The sequence below is a fragment of the Ammospiza caudacuta genome, chromosome 1 (genome assembly GCF_027887145.1).
Source record: "Ammospiza caudacuta isolate bAmmCau1 chromosome 1, bAmmCau1.pri, whole genome shotgun sequence".
NCBI lineage: Eukaryota > Metazoa > Chordata > Aves > Passeriformes > Passerellidae > Ammospiza > Ammospiza caudacuta.
Genome location: NC_080593.1, coordinates 111323254 through 111350480, shown reverse-complemented (window position 1 = coordinate 111350480; position 27227 = coordinate 111323254). Strand labels below are relative to the sequence as shown.

The 27227-nt window shown below is 38.6% G+C and overlaps 1 protein-coding gene across 1 annotated transcript; it reads right to left on the bottom strand.

Moving 5' to 3' along the window:
• Positions 1-159: 159 nt before the first annotated feature.
• Positions 160-26518, bottom strand: MEP1B (meprin A subunit beta). Its single transcript, XM_058805833.1, has 18 exons — positions 26514-26518; positions 26084-26229; positions 24902-24953; positions 24724-24799; positions 20688-20706; positions 20452-20502; positions 20312-20353; positions 19247-19327; positions 18215-18332; positions 14212-14390; positions 12533-12751; positions 9274-9426; positions 8327-8542; positions 5570-6037; positions 3852-4034; positions 3147-3408; positions 1271-1472; positions 160-329 (listed from the first exon to the last, which is right to left on the bottom strand). The coding sequence occupies exons 1-18, from the start codon at positions 26516-26518 to the stop codon at positions 312-314; spliced, it is 2490 nt and encodes an 829-aa protein (XP_058661816.1). The 3' UTR covers positions 160-311.
• Between the last annotated feature and the right edge of the window lie 709 nt (positions 26519-27227).

The following is a 27227-nucleotide window of genomic DNA, read 5'->3' as shown; positions in this document are numbered from 1 at the left end:
TAGACTTTCCTGTGTTAACTAAAATTCAAGATGCTGTTTTCATGCTTTCTTCATGTTTAGATAGACTTGAAGGACAAGGCTGCCATGTCACACAATGTATTTCCATTTTTCTCTATTGAATGATGATACACAGCAGTGTCAGACACTCCACTGACTTTAGCACAGTGTTTTATCCAGATGATGAATTATTTTCCAGACTTTACAAACTTTTATCATGATGGTAGAGATAAAAGGAGCAGAAAGAGTGATGACGTAGTTGTGGTTTTGCAGTGATGTTCATCTTGTATCTTTGATGCTTGTTTGCATTATCTTCAGAAGGATGTTTTAGTCTAAGTGAGGGAAAAAAAACCAAACCCACATCTTAAAAGTGTACAGGGAATGGAAGTATGTGTATAATGTAAGAGCATTACTTGCAAAGAAACCAAAACTATTTATTGGATGGTCATAAAGTAGCAGTGTCAAGTATCTGACACTGCACAGAGGTACTTCAACTCAATGGGGTATCACACAGAGACTATTAGGACAAAATTTAAAATGGAACTCTGCTTTCTGGAAGGATATTCCTCTTCAGTTTGTTTACAAAATTTCTCCTGTACCCTGTGAGTCCCCCTAAACCATGTCACGCTTGCTATTTCCAGGACAAGCCTCTACTTAGAGTCCCTGTGTTTCAGACGGCATGAAATGTCCTGTGAAAACATGCCCAAATGCTGCTTCTGTCCAGTACATGGCATTTCTGATCCTGTCATCTAAACAGTTTTAACCTGCTGTCTTCTTAACCTTTTCTTAAGTTAATATTTCCACAGCTACTTCATGCCTTGCATAAAAAAGGCCTTTGAATGTGGAAAATTATTTTTTAGATTTGCTTTTTGTTTTGACACCCTGCGATGCATTTTTTAGCACCATATCCAGGGGGGGATTTAGTAGAATAGGCAGCAATAGATGGAATACAAATTTACTGAGCAGAAAACATGGTTTAATTACAAATTGAAAATGAACCCCTATGTTCACACTATCCCACTCAATGTAAGCTGTCATTGGGGCAGAGTGGAGGGGGGTGGAAGAGGAGAACAGATTTTTAATTAAGTGGGATTTTGGTGTTTGATAAATTAGTTTCACTTAAAGGAGCTCTTTAATTCTTAACCTGTAGTCTTTAGCCTTCAAAAAGTTGACATCTTCCATTTACTTCTTACTTAATTTGATTGTTTGCTTTTTAGTGAATATAGATATGTGTGCATGTGTCTATACTTGTTGAAAGAGGCGAGATACTTACTTCTTCTAGAGTCACACTCTCCTTATTCTCCTTTCCTTGTTTGTATTTCTTTTTAAGGCACACTGCAGTTGTGATGGTGACAATAAGCATTACAACAAACACAGTTATGGTTGAAGAAACAGCTATTACAGTATTTTCATGAGTTGAGCCTTTCCTTTCACACTTTTCTCCCATGTACCACCAGTTGTCACCTGCTGGACATCTAGAAAGCAAAAGAACTAACATTTATTATCACCTAAATATTAAAGATGTGAAAATATCTACTTCCAAAAAATGGCATCTCTGAGGTAATTTCTATATCCTAAAGCATAAGGAAATAATCTTAAAATGGATTTCTATTTTAAAGTTTTCTTAGTGGCCCGAGTGGCCCACTGTCCTCACACACCTAAAGGTGTTTCTTTCAGCTTCCTGATGTTTCACAGGTTGTGCCTTCAGAGTGAGCTTTTGCCAGAAATCCTAAATGCCTTCCTGATCCTCTTGACCTCTTAATACTTGGATGCAGCTGATCTATGAAGCTTTTTTTTTTTTTTTTTTTTTTTTTTTCAAATTTAAAGAACTTGTAAGAGCTGCCTCTGCCTTCACCCAACAAGCAGGTAAGAAAAGAAATTCACAGCCCAGCAGCTATCCAGTTTAGGACTGAAAACGACCTCCAGGCTTTGATTCCATCACCTTCCCCAGCACCACAGTCAGCACATCCACCTCCATCTTTAACCTTGGTTATTCCTCATGTATTGATTTTCTAGCTCCTGTCTGAGCCATTCATTCAGGACTACCTCAGCCCTGAAAACAAGTTTGCAGTGCACTGCCAAGATATTGCCTGCTGGGGGGATTCCAGGTGATTCAGCTTTCCACCTGGGATGTATCACATTCCCATCCATTTCCCAACAGAAAATTGGGGTGGAAACCGACTGCTGGCCACACATTTCTGTAGGACAGAAAGTAGGTTGCAAAGGCACTAAAGCTTCTAAGAGTCCAGAAATGTCAGAAAATAAATGTTCTCTTCCCATAATTTTGAAATGAAGCATAACATAGAGCATATATTTTATTTTTGTCTTCTTGGAACAACTTCTTGACATTTACTCCTATTTGTGACCTGCTTCTAACGACTTGCACAAGAATTTTTTTTTTAAAGGTTTCTAAATAGGGATATATAACATTTAATGAGTCATCCTGACTCCTGTAGCTCTTGGCCTTAATACTTTCCTCACAGCACTCCCCCAGTCTACCTGCCCTGGAACAGCATCTAAGGTTACTGTCTTCAGCCTCAGAGGTTATTTGAGAGCTGGAACAATGCTAATCAGGCAGGTAGGTTACGTAAATGTATCCACAGAGAATTAAATAAAAGTTGATATTAATCTTCTTGCAGGGCAAATAATCTTTTATTCCTCAGCTTTCACTGCTGATTTCAAAGGCGAGCGACTACACTTTGGTAACTCATGGTCATAATTTGCACTGTACAATATTTCTGAGGCAAATTTTAAAATAATGTCTACACTGCTTCCTACATGATAAGTATTGCAAATCTACTGTAATTATATAAATGTTCTTTTCTTTCAATTACATTCATTCAACTCCTCTACATTTTGCTATAGGGAATTCTAAAGACCTGGAGTAATACATTACTGAAAATAATAAACACATTTAAAATATAATTTACAGGAAAGTCAAGCAGAGTACTTCAAAATGATCAAATGCTGAGGTTAGGAGCTTTGTTGCCCAAATCGGCCATAAGTTCAGTCTCACAGGAGCAGTTGCAAATACTTGCCTTAATCAGCTACAGTCTGTCTTTCCTTTCACTGGGAGCAAAGACTTATTTTGTTAGAAACTCTCATTACTCATCCTAAAGCAGCATTTGAGGGTGGACAAAGGCAGTTACCTGCACACGGGCGCTCTGTTTACTATGACGCAGACACCGTCGTTTTCACAGGGGTTGTTTGGGCAGAAGGCCGGAATCTCTGGATCTCCAGGCTGGTTGGTGGTGCTGGTGGTGGATGCAGTGGTGGTGGAGATCTCAGTGCCACTGGGGGGCCTGGTGGCGGCAGTAGGGCCAGGCCCAGCTTTGGTGGTGGTGGTGGCACTTGCAGTTGTTACAAGAGGGGGTGGAATGCTCGGCTGAGTTGACAGGAGATGTGATATATCTGCACGGTGAACGCACAGACAATTGCTCCACATTATTTTCCTTCTTATTCTAATGATAATTTCTAATAATAAAGAGCAGTAAGCCTGTCCAAAGGTTTAACAGATAAACAGTCTTTTTTGCATTTTAGGATCAGGATGTATTTTGGAAATGTCCTCTAGAATTTTTTCCAGGAACAGATAGTTTTATTCAAATTAATATATTCAAATTAATTTTCACAGGATTAGCATTGTTTTATACACCTTCACATGAGATAAAGGAATTATACTGTGTATGTACCTGTTCACAAATTTATTCAAACACATGATTTGACTTTAGACACAGGCATAATTCAAACAGTGCTCAAGTGCAAAGTACATCATGTGTATTTATAACGACAGCATTAGTGACTTGGTATCTGACGCTGTTTGCTGCATTGTAAGAGTAACAGCTATGTTTACATACCTTCCATTGTTAAAAGAATATAAACACTGTCTTCTTTTATAAAGTTGTGGCTTCTAAGTCTCTCATGAGTTAAAAATGCACTTGTTCCAACTCCTGGACCTCTCATGTATTTAGTTCCATTGGGAAAAGTTGCTTCGGATCCTACTTTATCTGGCCTATCCCAAGTATAGTTTGATGAGGATTCTGGGAGGAAAAAAAAGAAAAAAAGAATGTGAATGTGAGACTGCTCTGGATTTGTGTCTCAGCAGAAACCTCAATTGCCTGGGATTCCCCACTGATGAGAGGCACAAGACAACGGAGATCTTCAATTATGTGGTTTAGCCTGAGGTACTGAGAAAAGAACCTGCTGGAGGTGAGGTTATTGGAGAGCTAGTTGAAAACCTGTTGTATTTTCTTTTTAGTTTGTTAAAGTGAGGTGGTCAAGAAGATAAGTAGCACATAAATCATCTATAACATGAGTTAATGCAGTGCTTCTCAAAAGACACCACTTCCTGAAGTAGATGTGGGGCACAAGATATTTGAACAACCTAAATGATCACAATCACTGATGCCTGCTCCATCAAACCCTGCTCTAAAGCTCAAAGCTGAGCCTGATTGTCCATGAAACAATCTGACAGAGGGGGAAAGATCTGCCTGCTCCACCACCTCTCTGATTAGATAAAGAGTGTGTGTTACAAGGCTTCCCTTGGAAATCGTGGACTTTTTGCAATATATGTATAAACAAGAGAGAAGGAGCAGAGAGCAAACAGACTGCACGTCCACAGGGTCAGAGAAGGAAAAGGGCACTGTGGCTGTAACAGCAGAAAGCACAAGGAAAATGTGCTTTCACAAACATCTGTGGAGGACATGGGGTGGTGTGTCTTTCATTTACAGAGAGGACATTAAGTCTTTCTTGATTACTCACTTTGTTTTCATGTAGAGCCAGTGTAACAGAAAATGCAATGTAAAACATACTGGTTTTAAAATAATAATACGAATTGGATGGTTTTGTGTCTTCCTTACTTCCTTTCTAGTGAGAAAACTAATTCAGTGGCAGAGATGATTTCTTTTGGCAAAAAGAAGAATTTGCCAAATTTTCTTTTGGCAAAAAGAAGACAAAAGCCACAATGACTTAAATCCAAACTTTATCCAATGCTGAATGTGGGTGTTTTCTTTAATATCTCTCTCTGTAGAGATTCCTATAATTTCTCAGAGTTACTTTTTACCTCAGCTGTCACATTTCCAAGTTATTGTGGACAACAGCCCTTATCTTCTCACACCTTGAACAAGTACAGGTTACATAATATGAATCAGTACTTTGTCCATCTGGAAGCTTTTGCTGGCATCATTGACAAGGAGGGCTGGGATTTGTTTGATAGTTGCTTCACTTTTATCTGCTATAAACTGCCTGTATTGTTAATTCCATATTTTTCTTTTCATGACTTCTGGAAAACTTCCATTCTCATTAAAACAGAAACATGTGTATCCTCACAGAGCATATGAAATAAACTTTAGGAATAGATGATCCACCTGTTTCTTATGCAAATGCAACTTTGAAATCTTGAGTCCCAGCTTAACTTGCTTGTAGGTTTCATTTTTTTCTTGTCTGTGGATCAATATTATTGTTGCTGCAAACATATAAAGCATTCCAGAAGCTAAAAAATATGTATTAATTTAACAAAGAGGAGATGTGACCCGTTGTCTTTTGGTTGTGTTTTACACGTTTGATTTTAACTAACCTGAAAGCCTCTCAGGGTCTGTTGTTACGCTTCTTTGGTTTGACATCTGTTGACGAATATCAGGATGCTGGTCAAGCAGGATCATGGTAACTTGTTGCCATGGACAGGGCCATTTCAAATGATCATCGTTTGCTCCAGAAATCAAGGACAAGTATATTCCTAAATTAAATGGGTTATCAGCAGTACCATTTACATACAAGCTGACCTGAAAAGCATATCCTTCACTAGAATAAAAAGGTGGACTGTATAGTATTCCCTTTTTTCCTGCTGGACTTGTGTTGAGGAGATGCGTGAAATTTCTGATATGCCAGACATGGTGGGGACATTGAGTTTCTGACAAGTTGATGTCATCAATAGAGAGGCCTCCACTTGATAAGCCACTTCCTCGCACACCTTGAAACACAACCCGGAATTTACTGGTGACATTCAAAGAAACATGATGGAGCTGCCAGTAGGTCTCAGGTGAACCTGAAAAAGAAGGGTAGAGATTTCTGACTCAGTAATACAGTCAAGCACTGCACAGGACTGTGAACCCCATACCAACACTGTGTAAGAATCTTTCAATTCCACCAGCACTAATGTGATGGAATATTTCTTCTGTAGATGTTACTTTTTCAGTTCAAGATCATATTTGCTCAATACAATATTTTAACAGAATTAATATGCACAATAGCACTTGTTGATGGGTTATAACACTGCTTTTTCTTTTACATTTTTTAATAAAATTTCATTAAATTAATCCAGGAGTTGCGAATATTAAATCCACAAAGCGAGTTTCACGTGTATTGTTAAAAAGAAAAAAAAAATCAGAACAAGTCATATTCAAATAGCTGAACAACAACATGCCTCAACAGAAAATGCTCCAGAGGATTCTGGGAACCTATAACTGCAAGACTAGTTCATTCATTTGTTTTTGTATTTCTAAATGGCTTCTTGGAAGCTTGCCTATGCAGAAGCACTATTCACCCATCACGTTATTAATGGTACTAAGGTCAAATTAAAGCCAGTCATTTGCAAACCTACTTCATGCAAGAGAACCTTGCTGCAAGTTTGATGCTGCATCCTAAAGTGCCTGCACTAGCAAATTCCACTTAACTCCAAGAGCAGTGTACACAAAAGCAAAGACCTATGCACAGGGGCCTTGTGAGGACAATTAAAGTAGAACACCCTTTTTTAAAAGTATGTTCATCAAAACAGTTTCTTTTGTGGCCTGGTTTTGGTTCATCTGCACAGAAGACCAGCTGCATTTATTGAATGAGCAGGTACAGAACTCTTGCATCACTCTCCTAACACCCAAAACACAGCACAATGGATCTCAAATATGTCTTAATTTCTTGACATTTTTCGTTACTGTTATAATTAGGAGGGAAACAATTACCCAAGAAACAAGAAGAAAAGCACCCAACTGATTTCCATGAAATTGCCTTCAGCATAAGCTAAAGGATTTTTACATGTAATACATGCAATTCAAAAATCTCCAGCTGCCACAAACCAGAGGGAAGGGCTCAGGGATTGTCCCTAAGCCACTGAACTATGTGAACATCATCGTTCAACTCATGAGCAGCTCAGCCAGGGTGTCAGACCATGGATGGAAGGGGCTGTAATGTCACTGTTACTTCCAGGTTATTGACTGCATTGGAGAGGGCGACTTCTTGCTTGAAAAAAGTGAAACAGCTTGGAGGGAAAGTGGTCTTGAATCATTGCTAAAAGTTTTGCCACAGATTGTAAAAATAGGGTGCCTCTTTGGACACACTTATGAGATCAGAGTCTTCAAAGGAAATTATGGACTTGAGAAAGCAGGAATGGGAGATGGGGCCTAATAGACACAAAAGAGTGTTTGTGAGGAGGGCTGAAGTCTGGAGAAATTACTCTTGGCATCAAAGCAGGGTTTGAAAGAGTTTGGAGGGCTCAGACTGATGTGAAGCCTACACCTGCCTTAGCAGCTCTTAGGTTAAGGATGCCTGTTAGCTCAGAGGGCACAGAGGGTGACGCCATAGAGGTGAAGAAAAGAGTAGAAAAAAAAAACCAGGCACTGGCAGCAGCTGAGCCTAAAGGGACAAAAAGCGACAGAAATTATACCTATTTAGTAAAAAAAACTTGCTCAGATCCTTCTGAAGTTGGTGTGGGTGAAATGGAGACCACATAATAGTTCAGTATTTGAGAAAGTAATTTAATCATAAGGTGACTTTGGCAATTCTAGCTTAAAGAGCTCTTGTCCATTAGCTGACCTCAGCTGATCATTGTGTAGGCCATAGGCTCCCAAAACCACAAGAATTTAGTCTTCTTCAAACTACAGCTCAAATCATGATCTGTTGCTCATATATTTCAGTTAAGTCATTTAAATTTTATTTCTCTTTTTTTAACTTAGATATTCCAGGGCACTTATGCTTTCCATTTCTGTATTAGATTTTCTTATTAATAGTAATTTACTCTAATATTCTGACTTCATCAGCTGCTATTGATACCAGCAATTCTAGAACAGTTAAAATGATTGCTCATGGAATTTTAGCTAGTTTGGCGAGAAAACTATCTTGATAATACAAGAGTTTGAAATTTGTGGTAATTTATTATATTATAGGAAAGCAGCTGACTGAGGATCCATCAGGTATAATTTCAGCAGCAATGAATCAATTACATAGATAGAGAAGAAGCCAAAGAACAGTACTAGGAAATGAGTGACTTTGCCACAATAATTTTCCCCAGTACTTTGAAAAATACTGGGGATAGATTAAAACAAAATGCAATTTTATTCCATACCTTTTATCTCTTTGATGAATCTCAGAGTGCCATTTGGATTGGCTGACGTGTACTCCCTGACCCAGACATTCAGCCAGTCATTCTCGTTACCACTGTTGTATAAATAGAATTGCAAGCACTGAAAACCTCTTTTGGGATACAGAATTCGGCTCTCCAGGACAGCTGTGCTTCCTTCTCCTCCAGCACTGGTGTCAAAATGCATGAAGTAGCCAGAATCTGCCAAAAGTCAATAAGAAATGAGCAGTAGAGGGGAGAGAAAACAGAATTTTCCTGATGTACTGGCTTTCTTAATGCTGTATTGTAATAACTCTAGAGGATACAGTCAGGTCAGGGTTAGGTAGATCCTGTACAAATCTCTGACTGAGGACTGCTACCTGCTCACCTTTTCCAAAGGTAGAACTATTCTCTTTGCAGCTTTTGTCCTTGTTTAATTACCTCTAGGAGACTGTACCCAAACCATGGGGTTTTACTCTTTACCCAGTTACTCACAGTTGACACCCTGGAGGACTGATTTAAACTCCTGAACTCTTGGACTGTTCTGACAGGTTGAGATACATTTAGCTAGATTGTCAATTAATTTTTCACCTCAGCCGTGATAATACACATTTCAAAGTCCTACTTCTGTCCAAGGACTTATTGAGCAATTGTTGAGAAAAGCAGCAATCTATTTGGTGTGCCTGTATCACAGGTTCAATGCTTTATATAACTCACGTGACAGGATGTGACACTAAGACCAAAAAAACTGATCAAAAGAGATAAGGACTCTGAAATAAGCAGAAAATCAACATATCACATGATGTCCCTAGGTATGTAGATTTATGCTGCTTAGTTAAAAAATAAACTGCAGTTTGTCAAAGAATAAACAGATAACAAGGCCAATCTTGAAGGAATCCCTCATGCCTCTGCAGAAAACTCCTCCCAGAAAGATAAGAGTTTTTTTCTCATACCTTTGCATTCTCCCATATTGGTGTGATCAGTATTTGGCCCAGCAGGAACCTGAGACAAACGCTGCCAGTCACTGTTATCATCTGAACTTTGGATCATGCCACATATATTTTCAAGTTCAAAACTGCATGTGTCCATGAAACTTAGGGAGGAGGCTATGACATTAAAAAAATAAAATTGTGAATCTCCATTACATAAAACATTTTAATTCTGAAGGTCCAAAACAATAAGCAGAGAAAGACTAAATGCAAACACCAAGTAATCAGTGGCTTCAAATACCATCAGCATTGATACATACAATGTTCAGGAACTCAAAGCACAAAACACTTGGTGATTAACACTGACATTAATAAGATGTCGTCAGGAACACTCTGGGCCCTCAGCAAATACAGGAGGGCATCTGCTAATTATCATATCATGTCTTTTATTTATAAAAGGAACACTAATATCAACCCAATCCACACATCATATAATAGTCAAAAGATCCTGAGACTTACCATTCTTTGTTCTGTTTTCTTTGGGCCAGCCCACACATGGCCACAGATTTTGATACAAACTCACTAATGTATCAGCTGGAGTGCTTATTTTGAAATATAGAAAAGCAGAAGCTATCTGGCTGGAATAAACAAACCTTGATTTTCCAAACACAGAATTAAAAAAACAAAAACAAACTAAAACAAAAACAAACAAACTAAACAAAAAAACCCATTTGGCAAAGGTATATTTGGGACCTTTCATGTGGATATTTCTTGTCATACAAATTTTTCAATATCTTTCATGTAACAAGGGAAAAATTAGGTGAAGGAAGACTGTGCAGTTAAATATGAAAGGGAGAATACCATATGAAATATTTTCTCTGTCTAAAGCAAACTCTGGAGAGGTGAGAGATAGCACAGTCCAGGTTTATCCCTGTTCTTATTTTGTTGCACCATGTCTGAGCTCATGTGTAATACCAGCCACAATTTGAAAAGAGCCAAGTTAATTAAATACTTTTAAAACTATATATAAAATATTGTGGCTCAAAGGTTTAAAGGTTTCCTTGCATAAAAGAAAGACCTTGAGTATCACAAAAACTCAACCTCAATAAAATACCAAATGCTTCACTTAAGCTGCAGCTCTGGGAAGCACTTAAGTATGAGCTGCTGCCAAACCAGTTCCACTGCTGAGATATGAGATATAGACAGTTCTACTGCTGTCCTCACAGAAAGCTAAAAACCCTCTAGAGGCTGCAAGGTAGTCAGAAGTGTATGGCAGATTTTTTTTAAGATACAGTTCAGTACAATGCTGTAAGAGCTAAGAAGAGGCTTTCACAGCAAATGTTATGCTAACTGCTGGCGAAAGGTAAGCAAAAATGGAGAATTATTAGGTGAAAGAACTCTTTGAAATCAAAATACAAAACAAAACATGAAATTTATTTGGCCAAACAGGAAGGAAGTAACTGAATGACCTTAAGTAGAAAGTGCTGGCTGGCATGGAGAGTTGACATGAATGCCAGCAAGACAGAAAAGCAAGACTCAGTAGATTATGATGTATTTCTGAGGTTCCTACTTAAACAGGTGAAGGGGCAATGAGTGAGGCAGGTTGTGAATTCTGTCTGCACCAAAGGCAGACACTTGTTTGGTATGCAGTTAAAGACTGGACTCAGAAGAAAACACAGGGGGCATTAGTGCCAAGTCCCAACTTGCAGAGGCTGAGGGAAACCTCATGGTCCGCTCTGTTGAGCAGTGTGCTCCAAGGGGAAAGCAGACTAAAATCTACTGTTATTACATGGCCTCAAAGAAAGCACTGAATTACAGAGTGGAGCAACACTAAACAATCTGTCAGTATTTCTTATGCTGTGGGTTGTTTTCTTCTATTTAGGAATGAAGAGTTACATTTTTAATGTAATTTCCTGTCCACATGGGCCTGTAGCAGAAATTTTGCTTACACGTTTCCTTAAATCATGTTCAGCAAATGAAGTAATCTTTTGTGTGGGCGAGGGCTGAGACCTGTGAAACACCATCCTCCCTGGCAGCGGTGGATGATCTGACAATATTTATGTCTCTGCAAATATCATCCACACTACACACATCACATGAAGCCAAGAGAGGGACTGGGGAGCAGGGCAGGTCCTGATTGCACTGAACGTGCTGGAAGTTTTGTCACTGATTTCAGCAGGACTGGGGCTTTTTTTCATTTGGGGAATGTGCCTGTGGGTTAAGAATAAAGTTAACACATCATGAAGTATTGCTGTAACGCACAAGAATGATGGAAAATAGATAAGATTAATGGAGAGGAAGAGGGACCCCATCCTCTGTGAAAGACATCCTTAGTGTAAGCACTTTAATAATGCCTAAGTGATTGTGTAGCAAGTGCTAGAAGATAAGGCTGCGTGTGTGTGTGTGTGTGTGTGTGTGTGTGTGTGTGTGTGTGTTCAATTTAGACCTATGTGAATAAAAATATTTTCATCAGAATTTTATGCTCAAAAACTGCACCATTATTAAACCAGTTTGATAATTGTTTAAGGAATCTGCATTATGAGGCTTAAAATATAATTGTAAGCCAATACTCACTATTTGGGATATTGTAAAAGTCTTCTGAGTGTCAGGGCACATTGAATGCAGCAACAATTACAGAATTATATTCCAGTTTGATAATGGACTTATCTAGATTTCTCTGTCTCTTACTTTCCTTCAGCTTTGCAAAATAAATGCCACCTAAGCAAAATAACTCTTTTGACCACTTTTTTAAGAAACCGGGTTTGAAGCTTAACAAGAAAATTTAGAAAGCTTGCATTTTATTCAGAATGGCATCTGTGCCCTATTTGCATGGATAGGGTATATATGAATAGGCATAAATCTGTCTCACAGATTCCATGATAGTGGAGTAGGTATGACAGCCGCAGCAAAGATGCTCATTTCTGAGCAGTGTCTGAGCATCAGCTGTGGAATAATGCAGGGAAAAAACAAAAGGCTTTGTGCAGAAGCTCATATTTTAAACAGCCACCCAAGGGATGAACAAAAGTCAGCTGCTGAGCAAAGCTGGTTTTTAACTAAAGGTCAGATAAAATTGCACAGAAACCTCTGCTACTCAGCAGTGTTTCTGCAGGAGGAATGCTATTTCTAGCTGTACCATTATTTCTGGTGTTTTTAATACAATTCACTTCTCTAAATATGTTAGCATCTCTTTCACTTGTGTCTGGATGGGTCCAACATGTATGTATCACCCTCATTTCTTTCAAATGATTCTTTCAAGTAATATAAAATAAATGGAGACACTTACTGCAGTTGTAGAGCCGGTTTAGTTTCTTCAGGTCGTACTCACTGAAATCCATTCTCTGTCCTATGACATCAATGAAGTCTGGTATGTTGGTGATGATGGTGGGATCAGTTCCATTCTTGAATGCAGTCTTGCTGTAGTGCATCACAGAATTGTAGTCATAGGGAACATTCAGGAAGTCTGATCTATTATCATCGTATTTATTAAAATTATGTTCTTTACCTAAATGGCAAAATTGAAAGGAAAGATTGCCTGTTGCTCAAGGGAATCAAATTTTAATGTAAAGACTTGCAGTGACAGAGAATCTATCACATCTCAAAATATTTTTGTAGTAATTTACTTGTACTTATTCTGTAAAACACTTTTATTTCCAGTCTAGGGATATTTACTTTCCTCTTTCAGCCACTAATGACTTCTGCTGGACGGAGAAAATCTTTTGATACCAGAAAATTTTTCCTGTGGAACAACTTATAAATTTTGATGGGCTTGCGATATCCAAGAGTGGAGAGTGTTTCAGTACTCAAATTACTGCAATTTGCAACTGTTTCTAATCTGTATTCTCTGATGTTCAATTGCTCGTCATTTTAGGTAATAATAAACAATTTAGAGTTGTCATCAGATAAACTTCCAGAATGTAGCTTTACAGATGTTTTCTGGAGTATGAGCAAAGAACCAGTTGCTTACTACCCAATGGGGAGTCAAAATTTAAATCAGTCAAAATACAGTAACTATATTCTGGTCAGTGTAAAAAAATTGCAGCAGTTTCAAATGTCTCACAATAGTAGAGCTTGTCACTAAAGAGTCAGCAAAATATAATGGAAATCAAATAACAGAGTCTAAGTAATTTTCTGTAATATATAATTGCATATGCACCTGACTATTGATCAGGACTAAATAAGAATGCATTAGATTTAATCATTACCCAGTTTTTCAGTCTTCTGTGTCTACCTATGTTAGGAAAACATCAAGTCTGTGTATATAACTCTGTTTTTGAACAGCCTGAAAGTCACAGAGGACAACAACAAGCTAAAGAAGCAGAGACAGAGCAAAGTCCTGAGGAATTAACAGAGCAAATTAACAATGTCTCAGGCTTGTGCCAAATATACCAACACTTACAATTCACAAGCTGCATTTCTAAAGTAACTGCTGGTGTGACACAGACCCTGAAATGTCTCTCCTGCTTGCCCACCCTCTGCACACTCTGCTCTCTCCGCTCTGCTGCCAGCACCAGGTGTAGCAGACAGGCAGAAAGAGAAGGACCAATGTTTTCACTGGTGATTTTCTACTGGGTTTGGTCACACTGGATTTTTCAGACTGGGGGGGGTTAGTTATTTTTATTTCATTAAGGGCTTCTAGAGTAAGTATATTTCTAGAGTATTCATTTAAACAAACTAAATTTTCCTCTTCTGCTGCCCTGTGGTACAACACGTAGCATAAGAGGATACAGATCTCTAATTAGAGCTTCAGAAACTGTCATGGCACAAGGAATTACAACAGCAAGAACAAATGAGAATTTATGTTTCAAGCAGAGGTCCCTTTATATCTAATTTATTGATATACTGGCTTTGGAAAGTAAGTCCAGGTGAGAGAACAGCATGACCACCAAAAGATGGCTGGAAGGGATGTTCCACATCCAAGCTGCTAGCACCAGAGATTGAGAGGAAAGCAGAGGAGTGACTGACCAGACTGAATCCTGTCCCAGACGATGGTCACATAGTCATCCCGGTCAGACCGAGACTGCTCGTGCCAGAATCCCAGGGCGTGCAGGAACTCATGCTGGACTGTCCCAATCCTGTCACAGTTGGCTCCAATGGAGAGTTGCTGCAGGCCCATTTGCAGGTTTCCCACTGACGACCAGCAGCTGTCATTGACACAGAATGAGAGAGGGCTCTGTGAGATACACACCCTCCCCATGCCATGCAAACCTCAAAACTAGTCTATTCAATAGGTATAGTTTTAACCTGAGCATTGAAGTCACATTTTGTTACAGAGAGCACTTTTCCATTCATCTGTTCCTTATCATACCCCTTCCTCTCAGATTTGTTTCGATGAACAAGAAGGTCCTTGTCTCTGGCTCTATTAGAAGAAAAATGTTGAGCTATTTGCAACAAAAGAAAACTGAGGATGATTTCTTTGGTACTCCGGAACATCAAAGGTTGTGAGCACATAATTTAGAGCAATTAAATTACTGCAAATTAACAATTTTCAGCTAGACCACAACATGTGACTGTGAGCACACTTCAAGCATGTCCCTATCATAAGGAGAAATGTGTTCATGCACATTGTCTCCTATGCCTGCTTTTCCCTGTACTATTTTGGTCTTTTACTTTGCATGGGGCTGTGGCTGCCAGGCAAGGTGTGCTTCTCCATGCTGTGTTTACCTTCTGACAGGCTGATGGATTTGACAGTACTTTTAACAAGCCCTTTTCTTTCTGGCTCTCTGTGAGCTGCCATGCTAGAGCACTTGCTGCTCTTACACACTCCCAAGTAAGAGCAAAACTGCAGCTGTGCTGCAAGTTTATATTAAAGGGTGAAAGAATTTAGTGAGTTATCTGCACAGGCCAATAAAATGGCACCCCATGTCCACAAACTAGTAGGCACAGAGAGCTACATTTAAATTGATATTTTATGTAGCAAATAAATCAATACTTACCCAATGAAGTACATAAAATTAATAGGGCACAAAATATGCATAGGATTTGCAATCCTATCACCCCAGAAATTTAAAAATACAAGCACACTATGTGCTTTCAAACTCTGTGACTTAATAGTGCAACATATTCCCCAGTATTTCATTGTCCACAGAGCAACACAGGCCTTGCCTATTGATTACTCATTAAAATCACAACATGAGACCTGTTAGGGAGCACATGTAGCATTTGTAATTTCAATGTCTTTCCTTGAACAGGATCATATTGATTCTTGTGTCGTGCAGAAGAAGTCCATCACAGGCTTGGGTCCACCTCCTACCAAAGCCACCTCTGGCTTCACAGCTGCTGCACCGTGCACAGCAGGCTACAGCAGGCACACCCACGACACTTAGCAGAAGTAACACCCAAATGACAGTAGGTGCAGCTGCCTTTGGTCTGCCAGATGCCTACAACACTGTCACCCAACAGCCACAGAGGGGGCAAATACACAGTCTGTGCCACCCTGCACTGAGAATAAAGCTGAGGTGAGTGGGACATGGCACTCCAGAGCAATGGGCACATAGAATCCTGTGTCTTCTGGAGGGGAGAAAGGAGAAGAAAGTCTCAGCTTTCCCCAGGTGTGTGAGAGCTGTGTTGCCTGTGACTCAATGCTTCCTGCATTGCTATCAGAGGCTGGAGGAACATGGAAATACTTGCTCTGACTAACCCCACCATCCTCCTTTTGGGGCTGCAAATAGACACACGCCATCAGTTGCAGTGATGCCACTAATTTCAGGCACATTTTTATACTAATGTCCTGCTACTAATTTTCTTCCCACAGTATCAGAGATCACCAATATCAGCTCACAGACACCCTGACTTACCAGCAGCAAGCTGGAGAGCCAGGGATCTGTGTCAATCTACTCCTGCATGGATTCCCTTTGCCGTGTGCAACAGTGGCAAAGAGCTGAAGCAGCCTCCCAGCAGTGCTCCATGAAAATCCATGTGGAAATACTAGAGATGATATTCATCCCCCCTGGTCTGTTAATCATTTGATCCTACCACACCATGTTAGTTTTCCTGCTGAATTAATCCTGCTCTTCATGAGAACAGTAAGCTGAAATAGCACTTCCATTGCAGGTTTCCAGACTCCTCAGTGAACTTTGCAGCCACATCTGATTATCCTGCATTTCTGTAATTCACAATTACACACCTCATGTTTTGCCCAGCACACAGGCAGGAGCTAACATAATACCAGTAGTAGGCAGGGCCTTGATACACTCTCTACATACACCAGAGACTACAGATGCATTTTCACACAGGGCAGTCAATACAATAAAAGACCGCTGGCTTCTTTTGTGGCTGACTTAATTTGAATTCAAAAGGGTAATCCAGATGAGAACTTTATGGCTTATTTCAAATCCTTTTGATACAAAAGTTCCCCCACATTCCTCTCTTTTATAGATGCAAGCCAAGATCAGAAAGGCAAAGATGTGATTTATCAACCTTTAGTTGAAGTGGTAAAATTTTATGTTGCCAGGAACTTTGTGTGCCTCTCTGCACTGTACCCTCTGGGCTGAGGTCCTTAGTCAGCAGATAGAAGAGTCTTAATTGATTTTAAAAACTCCAAAATATTAGGAACAGCGGAGCAAAAATGGGTTGGTTTGCCCAGCTTGCACCCATTACACCAGAAGTAAGGAATGGCCTGAAATGAAGGCAGTTCATTCAGGGTCAGTCCTGATTTCTTTGTACAACCCAAGATGACTCACTGAAACTGGATGGACCTTTTCAGGAGACTGCACCATTTAGCTCCAATCTTTTAAAAAGTTCTGCTGTGGATGTGTCAGCTAAGGTGATGGAAACACTTCAGGGCAAGCCACACACCAGACAGTGAGGGCAAGATATGCTATCCAACTAGAAGGATTCATCTTCTTCATCACCATGACTCATCTATTTTTAATAGACATATAAATGAAACATTGCACAGAGGCCTCCTACTTGCCATAGGCTAAATATTGTGGTTCTTTTTCAGGTACAATTATTAGCAAATTCAATGCATATTTTAGGGGATGAAGGATTACAAAATTCAGCTACATGAGTTTTCCATTTAGCTCAAAAAGCTGGAGTCATTAGCACAGGAAAATGCATTGCTCCCTGAGTCTCCAATTATACATCTTTTAGAGCTGAGTTTCAGTGTCATGTGTACAGCATGAACAGCAGCAAATACAAAGAGCCAGACACCAAAGAAATTTTGAAACAATTATCTGCTACGAATATGTCAGAACAAGCCAAAGGGAAAGAGAAACATTTTTATTATCAGAAAATCTTTTCCCATTTATGAATGCATTCTCATATCAGGAAATGAATTTCTGAAAGCAAATTTCCTCACCAGGCTATCAAGTTCTCCCTGTTCTCCTTTTCTATAAGAGAAATGGTTCAGCACAGAGTGAACAATATATTTGTTTTTGTTGCACTGTTTTGACAGAGAATGTCTTAGAAGGAAAGAAGTTGGGGCAATTTTGACTTCTTTACTGGAGTCTTATTTTGCAATATTTAAGATGAAATAGCATGACTATTCATCAAAAGAGGTAAATAAAGTAAAATATTAGCAAAATATCTCAGTGCTGCACAGAGTTTAAAATATTGCTCTTTTATCTGAATGCTTATGTGGAGTTGTTCAAGTGCATTTCCATTGTTACATTCAAACAAATTCATTGCCCCACAGTGAGAACTGTCATATTTCTCCTTGGTTTTTCTTTTCCCCTAGAAGCCAAGGTATACTAGGAATGCCTACCTGAAAGTAATACTCCATATATCTAAAGATCAGTCAAGAACACAATTGTTTTGTTTCTGATATCTTTTACCATGTCCAGTAAAATATCTCTTATAGGACTTCATGTCTTCTTATATTTAAGAATAAATATCAAGGCTGTGAAAATGGTGACAACAAAAACATAAAGTTATGACCAGATATATGAGTTTTAGGTTGAATACTGGCCGTGAGAATAGTCTGAAAGCAAACATAATTAAAGTTATTTTTAATTGCTTCTCTTACCCACTTCCTTTGAACACAGATATGTAATTCTCCTCCCCTTCCCAAGGTTTGAAGTCAATACAGGTTTTCAGTCGATACTGTTCAAATGCCTTGAGGATGACTCCCTTAGCATTCATTTCTGCAAAGCAAACAGTGCTCTTGTCAATACTGAACAGAAAGATTTCTACTATTATGCATATGGAGCAAGTCTCAAGGGTGGCTCTTGCTCCAGCAATTTTGATCAAAATAAACGGATTTTTTCTCGGATTAAAATCAATGGGGGGACCTAAAAAACATAAATCAGGGTCTTGCAACACTGTATCTTGCTCTTGTCTTTCTCCTCTGTAATTTTTCTTTGGTACTTTATCAAATATGACATTATGAGTATATAGAAGGATATTGGGGGGGGTAATTTTGTAGGTTCTTTCATTTGTTTTTTGGGGATTTATGTAAACAAGTATTAAATATACAGGAAATTAAGACTGCAAATTTTACCTAGTACAGAATGCAGGCTACAGATCCTTCATTGAATTTCTCCAGGACCTGATTTTTTCAGATTATATCTGTGTTATCTCCTCTAAGAAACTTGTATAGTTTCAACACAAAGATTTAAAGGATGGGGTCAAATTATGATGTGTCTCTGACTCACACAGGGGACTTAGCAATGTACCATTGCCAACTGTCTGTCAGAATGTCATTTTACCCTCACTGCTGGAAATTATATAAATGGCCAAGTAAGCTTCCTCTCCTTAAAAATATCTTCAGTGCCCTCTTTTCACCTCTGCTTTGTAGAGTTTCACATCTCAGACACAAGTTTTCAAAACCAAAACCATCTGCTGGGCCATAGCAGGGTAATCATTCAAGAAAGGAGGTGAGAGCCAGCTCTGATACCAAGATTATAAATCCTGTTTGTGCACACTGTGCCCCACTCCTGCTGTGGGAAAGGGCCTGCTCTAGATGAAGAGAGGAAAGGACACCATAGGAGCTTTATCAACCTGTGTTGAACAGCTCAACCAACACAACATACAGACAGTGGGAAGGGCAATACCGTACCCAGGCTGTTCTCAAGGACGTAAGGGATGACATGGGGCCACCGATAGTTGTCACCAATGATGGAGTTTCGATCCTGTATCCAGAAAGAAAACATGCAGTCCTCAGTAAAAAGGGATTTAGCATCAGGGACTACAATAGTGCTGAAGCAAACCTACAATTCCAAGTAAGACATAAAGGAAAACAAGGAGATCAAAACCCTCAGAAGATTTTTCAGAGGTCTGAGGTTTGGGTTTGAAGTCCCTTCATGCCCTTCTACTGGTGTCTTCAACTTCTGCTGCATTTTCTCCATAGAAATTACCCAAGTTTTTGATGCATGTACTCAGGAGCTTCTGCTCCTATGGGAAGCCTTAAGATCTAAAGTTCTGAAAACTGTACAGAGATTAATAGTTTTGTAATTTTTCATAATGCCAGCATTTGTTTCTGTACCTTTAGCAAGTGCTGTCCTTGCTTTCAAAGACATATTCGGCATATCTCCCAAAAGGGAGAGTAAAACACTATTTTCAGACTACTTTCAGAGTGCAAGACACCTTGGGGGTTTCCTACTAGATATTTTTGAGATGTAAATGTAATTTTTTTTCATTGATCATATGAGGATGCTGGCCAGATGCCTTAAAATGTGATATTAGGGATCTAAATTTTTCATCAGTTTTAGCCAATCTACTTACAGGATGAAGGTTTTGCAGCACTGCTCAATAAATTTAACTGGCTCAGAATATTGTACAGATAAACAAAGAATTCTTTTTATACAAACCTGCCTGGATGATGATCAGTGCTGCCTAATCTCTTAAAAGTGACAATGTAAAAAGGGAAACAAGAAGCTAATAATATTGATCTAATCACTGATGGGATCTCATGCTGGATAATGTTTCTGCAAATGATGTTGACTCCTTCACTGTCTATGACATTTTGTAGAATTCCATCTCCAATCATCTTCAGTTTATTATTACATAAACAGCATTTATTGCTTGTAAGAGCAGGATGCATCTATTATTTCCATGCCAGTGATACTTTACATTTAAGTCAATGACACATTTTTGGCTTTGTATTTTATATTTGAACTCACCACAGGAAGTTTGATGTCTCCCTCAAAAAGGTCCAGTCCTAAAGCTAAAGGGAAAAGGAGATTATCATTCAGTTATGGTATTGGTCTGTGACTACTATAATGAAAATTATTTTTAAAAAATTGAGACTGAATTTTGAAAAACCTTCATTTATGTCGAAGATGTCCTGATCAATTCCTCCATCTAGGTCTATTTCTGAAAAACAAAAAGACAAGTGAGGTAGGACATTAGCCCTTGCTGTTATCTTTATGAAGTGTGAAAATTAATGCAATAACAATAACAGTAATTATAAATCTGTGTCTGTCGTAGCCATGTTTATGAGCAGCTGGTTTTGTTGACTGCCTCCTGTGCATACAAATAGATCTCTAAACAGAACTCACCAGTTGTCTCTGGAGAAGGCTGGGGAGGGGAAAGAAAAAAAGATATTATTAGAAAGGCAGATAATGAAATGCAGCTCGCGTTACTTTGTCAACAGCATTAGAGATGTGATTCAAGCTCAACTGACAGCACTTAGCACACTGCTTTGTGTTGGACTGGCTGCACCCACTGCCTCCTCATTCGACTGGAAACCTGTATTTGCTGGTGTGGCAGCTCCGTGCCCTCCCCACCTCAGGGTGCCCAACAAGTAATTCAGCCAGAACTGCTCCTGTGGAGGTTTCACAGCTGCTTTTCTCCCATAACTCATTTGTGTCCTTCACAAATGGGAAAAAAAGGAGCCCATTATTTCTGTGGAATCAAGTATTGCTACTAGTCAGCAGCTGGGCAAAGCCAATGGAATCTGTGATGAACTTCCCATCACAAATGTGAAGACTGGGGGAGACAATGAGTGGTCTGGTGTTACCCAGCGAGGCTTTGAAGGGCCGGGTACACAGCCCAGGTCACCTCAGCCCCAGTTCAGTGCCCTATCTGGACTCCATTTACCTGAGTAATAACAACTCAAACACTCCCTTTGCAACATGGAGAATCCACAGACCATAATGAGATAAAGTGACATATGATAACATATACATGGAACAATTTCCTTGCCATAACATGCCTATAGAATGTAATCTTAATTCTTTTCTTTAACTGGACACTTCATTTTTGGACTGCCTTGGACATACTTACACAAGTGTTTCCCACATAGTGAGTAAAATCATGAACAGCCTTTCTAAGCAATTGTTCCTGGGTGTCTTGTACTTGTATGTTTGAATAGCAGTTCACAAACTGAAGATAAAAGACATCCTTATATTCTAAAAGAAATGTAACAGCAATTCCGGAAAAAAGTGTGGGATTTTTACTTTTTTTGTTTTACCACAGTATTCCCCCTATGTTTATTCCTGCATATAAATAATTTATTTTCTGTACATGCAGCTTTGCGTGTAGGACTTCTTTTTCCAGTGTGATAAACATCTGCAACTTCCAGTAGAAATAATGAACAAAACAAAATCAGAATACTGAAAAGCAGCAAAAATCAAGTCCATGTAGTACCTAGAAACATTAATTGTGATAATCTCTAGTATCTGTACAATGTGTAAGACAACCCTATGGCCAGAATATTCAAGAGAGATTCAAATGTACATGTGCTTCTAGACCTAAGTTTCAACACATAATGATGGGAACAATTTTGAGGGAAACAACTGTGAGCCCTAGAACTGACTCCATATAAAAATTTTAACCAAATACAGAAAAAAATCCTACCTCCCATGAAATTTCAAGGTTCAGAAAGAAAGCTTTGAAATTGTCAGAATGTCCCAGTTTAGCTTCATACTGAAAGATTAATTTTTAATCTGAAATTACTGTCTTTTAAAAACTTCAGCAAATGTCAGAAAAAAAATATTGTAAATACAAAGGCCAGAAATCTCATTTTATGATTCACCTGAACTAAAATTCACTCAAGGTCTTGCTTCACAGTTTTTGTCAGATTTTGATCATTTAATCTCATTGCCTAAGAGATGAAAATAATTTTTTGCCAAACCAAATGGAGGCTATAATTTCTATGTTTAAGAAACACAATTCCTAACTGGTATCTGCTGGCACAGCAAACATTTAGTAGCTAACTATTCTATAAAGAGCCAAAGTTTTTAATCAGCTTCTCCTGCTTCCTTTTTCTATTTTTAATCAAACTACCACTCACGTATGTCCTTGTCCACTCCAAACCTGACCCTGACCAAGGTCAGTCTAACCATCCTTGACAGGTCAGCTACAGAAAACACTGAGCAGAATCTGTTTCCTGACTGAATTTGTCCTGGAACAGCCCTGCTTCAGCACTTTGCATTTTGGAAGTTTTTTGACTCACAAACTGAGATCAGTAGCCAAGTACAGTGGTATTTTTGGTGCACAAATCAAAATATGAGTCCATGTCTGAACAATATCAAATGCAGCAATTCAGTGAAGTCCAGGCTGGTCCTCAGTGTCTGAAAACTGCCACTGAATCTTTTATACTGAAGGAATTCCTTCTATCACACGAAAGATTAATTTTTAATCTGAAATTACTGCCTTTTAAAAGCTTCAGCAAATGTCAGAAAAAAATATTGTAAATAGAAAGGCCAGAAATTTAATTTTATGATTCGCTTGAACTAAAATTCTCTCAAGGTGTTGCTACTGTGTTACCAACAGAATTAGGTCTTTCCTCCTGTTAATCTCCACTGCAAAATACTCTGTTTCAAAAGCTTCATCTCTGCATACAGATATCACTTGTTCACATGGCAGTGATTTTGGTCTTAATACCAGCCTGACAAAATATATGATGCCATTTCTAGGCTGTGAAAGTATTGTAAACACACAACAAATACACAGTTCATAGTCTTGTGCAGAAGAAGGTTGTGTTAGCTACAATGTGCCAAAGAGGAATCTAATTTAGTCTAATCTACACATATACAAAATACTGATAATTTTTAATATCAGTCCCTAGTTTTGGACATGGACAACATGTGAATTAAGACATTCTAATGGTTGGTTAAACCACTTGTGAGAGCACAGTAAACTGACAAAAAATTCAAGTGCATCTTGGACAAGTGGGAAATATCTCACCTATTGTAATCATGTAAAAATCAGGTAAAGAGACTCAGTCATCAATCAAGAAACAAATGGATAATTCTTATGTGCCAAGAATATCTATGACACCACCATGATGCCCTGGCATCACCATAAGATGATCCACCTCACCTAGCCTGGACATCTATTCAGATGGAATTTATTAATCTAGTTTGGATGAGACACCTAACTTACCACTGATTTTTCCAGACCATATTATTTTAGTATTGGCATCCAGAAATTTGAAATGAGCTCTTCCTGGCCACAGAACATAATTAACCCTGGTGGTCAGAAGCCCTTCCCTCACAAGAGACAAGATTTTGATGTCAGGTAACTTCTGCATCTTAGTAACACTTGTATCACCTACCATAGGTTTTAAAAAAGCCTGCTGTGGAATCTAAAAAAGACTGAGGTTTGAGTTTCCAAAAGACTGGGGCAGAGGGACAGGTAGAGGGCATAGTTGGGAAGGATGGAATTGGAGTGATGGGGAATACAGGAGGACTATGGGAAAGTTTGGAATGTGAGGCTGAGAGCTTAATTTAGGGCACATATGAGCACGTGTCAGTGGAGAGGAAGAAGACAAGGCTGCCACAGGTGGTTATGCTCTATAACTTTGATAATGTTACTGCACTTATGTAGTGTCATAAAAAGTATTGCCTTACTGTGTAGATTGCCCTGAAGATACGAACAGCTGAAACAAACCTTCATGAACCTTTCGGTTTTTGTTCTCTGAGCTAATTATATTGTGCTTCACCAAAAGTTCCTGACCTCTACAACAAAGCCTCCCAACATAAGCAAAATGCTACATTTCACTAAAAAACACAGGTAATATCAAAATCTCAACCGTTACTTTTTGACCTGAAAAAATTCAGCTGGATTGGAGGAACAGGGAGCAGTCATTTCTAAGTATATCCAGGGGCTAAAAAGGCATAAATTCCAATATCAATTATATTGTGCTGTAGCAAAAAAAAAAAACCAAAAAAACCCAAAAACCAAACTAAACCAAAATAACCACAAAAAAAAAAAAAAAAAAAAAAAAAAAAAAAAAAACCAAAACAACAACCAAAAAAAAGCCAAAACATTCAGACATGGACAATTGAAATAAATTTCAGTTCTGGATTTTAACCTCAGACTTGTTGTTCTGGTAACTTGGAATACTAATGGACATTTTGCTTAGTTGGGGAACACAAGGTAATCTCTTTCCATGTATTGACAAATCTATGAAAAATAGCAACACTAAAACCCCAAGGAAACAGGAAGCAGAAATCATTTATCTGTCCCACACAGACAAAAACAGAATTATATTGATTTTTCAAAATAATAAGTCTTTTCCTCTCAATCTCATCCTATCTGCATTATTTTCTCAGTCATATAAAGAATATAGATTCTTTGTTTTCTTACCAGACTCCAGACCACCTGAAGAAGAAGGCAGGTTAGAAGCCCAGGCACAGAAAACAAGCCCATGTTGTTCTCCAGTCTATAGTTGTGTGGACAGAATTTTACACCAAGTTGGTACTTAAAATAGTAACTATCATAAATCAAAACCTTTGTCCTCTCAACAACAATGAACTCACCTTACCTATCTTTTTCTTGTTGAGTAAGCATATCATTATCAAGTAAGTACACCATTACTGTATAGCAAGTACTAAAGAAACATTTTAATTCTTTTTAAGAACTGCTGTGAGAAAAAGTGTCAGAGAGAAATTGAAATACAGGATGAAATAGAAATAAGAAAAAGGAAATATAGGGGAAAGACACATTGAAACACAGGAAATTCCATCTAAATTTAAGAAAAAAAAATCTTCTCATTGTGTTTTTGAGTACTGGCACAAATTGCCCAGAGAAGTTGTGGAATCTGTCTCCTTGATGACAATCAAAACACAACCAGACAGAGATCTGAGTGACCAGCTGCAGGTAACCCTGCAGCACAACTGCAGGGGAATTGAACTAGGAGATCTCCAGAGGTGTCCTCCCACCTCAGTCATTCTGTGATTCAGAGAATAAAGCTGGCACTAAAACATTTTGAACAACAAAAAACTAGCAGGACTCTTGACAAGATATTAATATATTAATAATCATACATTTTCTTGACAGAAATTGAAAATGAGAAATGTGTGTGCATAAAAAAAAAATCTGTCAGCAACATAATTTCAGTAGCCTGCTTTTGGAAAATGCAAAGCTATTTCTAGTGTTGATAGATGTGAGACACTGCATTTATCACTAGTGCAAATAATGGCATCCTTCTGGATTACTTAAAGATTCCATTTAAAAATTAATTTTTAAATGTCAGTACATTGTACTGTCACCACTGTCTGTGACTCTTGGGTATTTCTTTCAACTTTAACCATCTCTTCTACTTGCTAGCTGTCAGTGAGTGCTGGGATTGCCACAGTTTCTTCTTATGGTTAAACTGCAGGTTCTTGTGGTAATTGTATGGTCAGGCTTTCCTAACCTTTTACTTTGCCAGACCAACTACTTGTATAGACCAACACAAAAGTGGTTTTTTTTGTAAATTCAGACTCACAAAATTATTATATCAAAATTAATAGTATGTTGCATTGTATTTTAACTATCAGAGCTGATAAGAAAGAAAGATCCTAATCTAGTAATGAGGACACCTAAGCCATTTATAGCTGCTCAGATCCATACTTGTTACATCATTACTGATGCATTGAGAAGCAGCAGTTGTAGATATTATTGTTCTTATGACGGTATGTTCTTTTTCTATGAAAGCAACTAAATATTATAATTCCCTACTCACCAATACTGATGGTGTCAATTGTTCTGAAATCAGTGTTGTTTGGTAGGTCAAAAAGCTCTTTTGTCAAGATTTCTTCTGCAAGTTCAGCAGCCCTTGAATTCTGCATGTTGTCATCTCCAGCTGCCGGGAGATGATTGGTACGGGTTCTGGAGGATGCCCATGCACAAAAACCCCTGAAACCCAACTCAGATTGCAAAGCAGAATTGTTTTGATTACACGCAGTACCAAATAATACATACCGACCCCTGGATTTTTTGGAAAGCTGCTGAGCAGGAGAAGGAGATGGAGCATGGTGCTCAGGTGGGAGGGGCAGGCAGGCACTGCACCTTCAGGAAGTCCCCTGGATCAAATGGTATCTTGTCCTTCAGCCTCTGCACCCCAGAACCACACCTCATATCTCCTCCTCTTGGAGTGGGATTTTTCCACTTACGACATCATCTCACACTTGGCCAGAGTGTGAGATGAGGCCACAACGGCTCACGATACCACCTCCATATTAACAACAGCTCCATTGTATATTGTTCTTCTTTCAGGTTAAGTTCCCAACACATTGTTTCTCTTTAGGGTCAAATTCCCACCAGTTAAACAATAAGGATTTCTTCATTGCCTTTTTTTCATTATCTGGTCAACATGCCCAGCAGCAGAAAAAATATGGCAGGGCCTTGAATACGACTTTGGTCCCTGACAGAGCGACCATGTGGTCCATGGTTGGAACACGTCGATACTCCACCATACCAACGACAGTACAATGCAACATACTATCTATTAAAGATCAGTTCAACGATAGTAAACTAGAAATACAACAAATAATACATAGAAACCCAGTACGTAAGGCACAAAGTAATATTAATCCCTTTTTCAACCAATTCCAACCCCATGTCCCTCCAGCAAACGGATTCCAACTGGTGTGTTCTACAAGTTGTTGAGTAAGTGTCCATAATTCCTGTTGTTGTGCATGGGCAGAGTTAGAAGGGTCACTTAAGTTTATACAACATACGTATTCAAAAAATCTTCACACCAATTCTCATATGTTAAAAGTTAAAAATCAATTCCTGCTTGATTTTGTAGTGTAGCATGTTTGCATCAATTAACAAATCAGATATAGCTGTGCTGGTAGTATTGCTAAACTTTGCTAACCAACAAC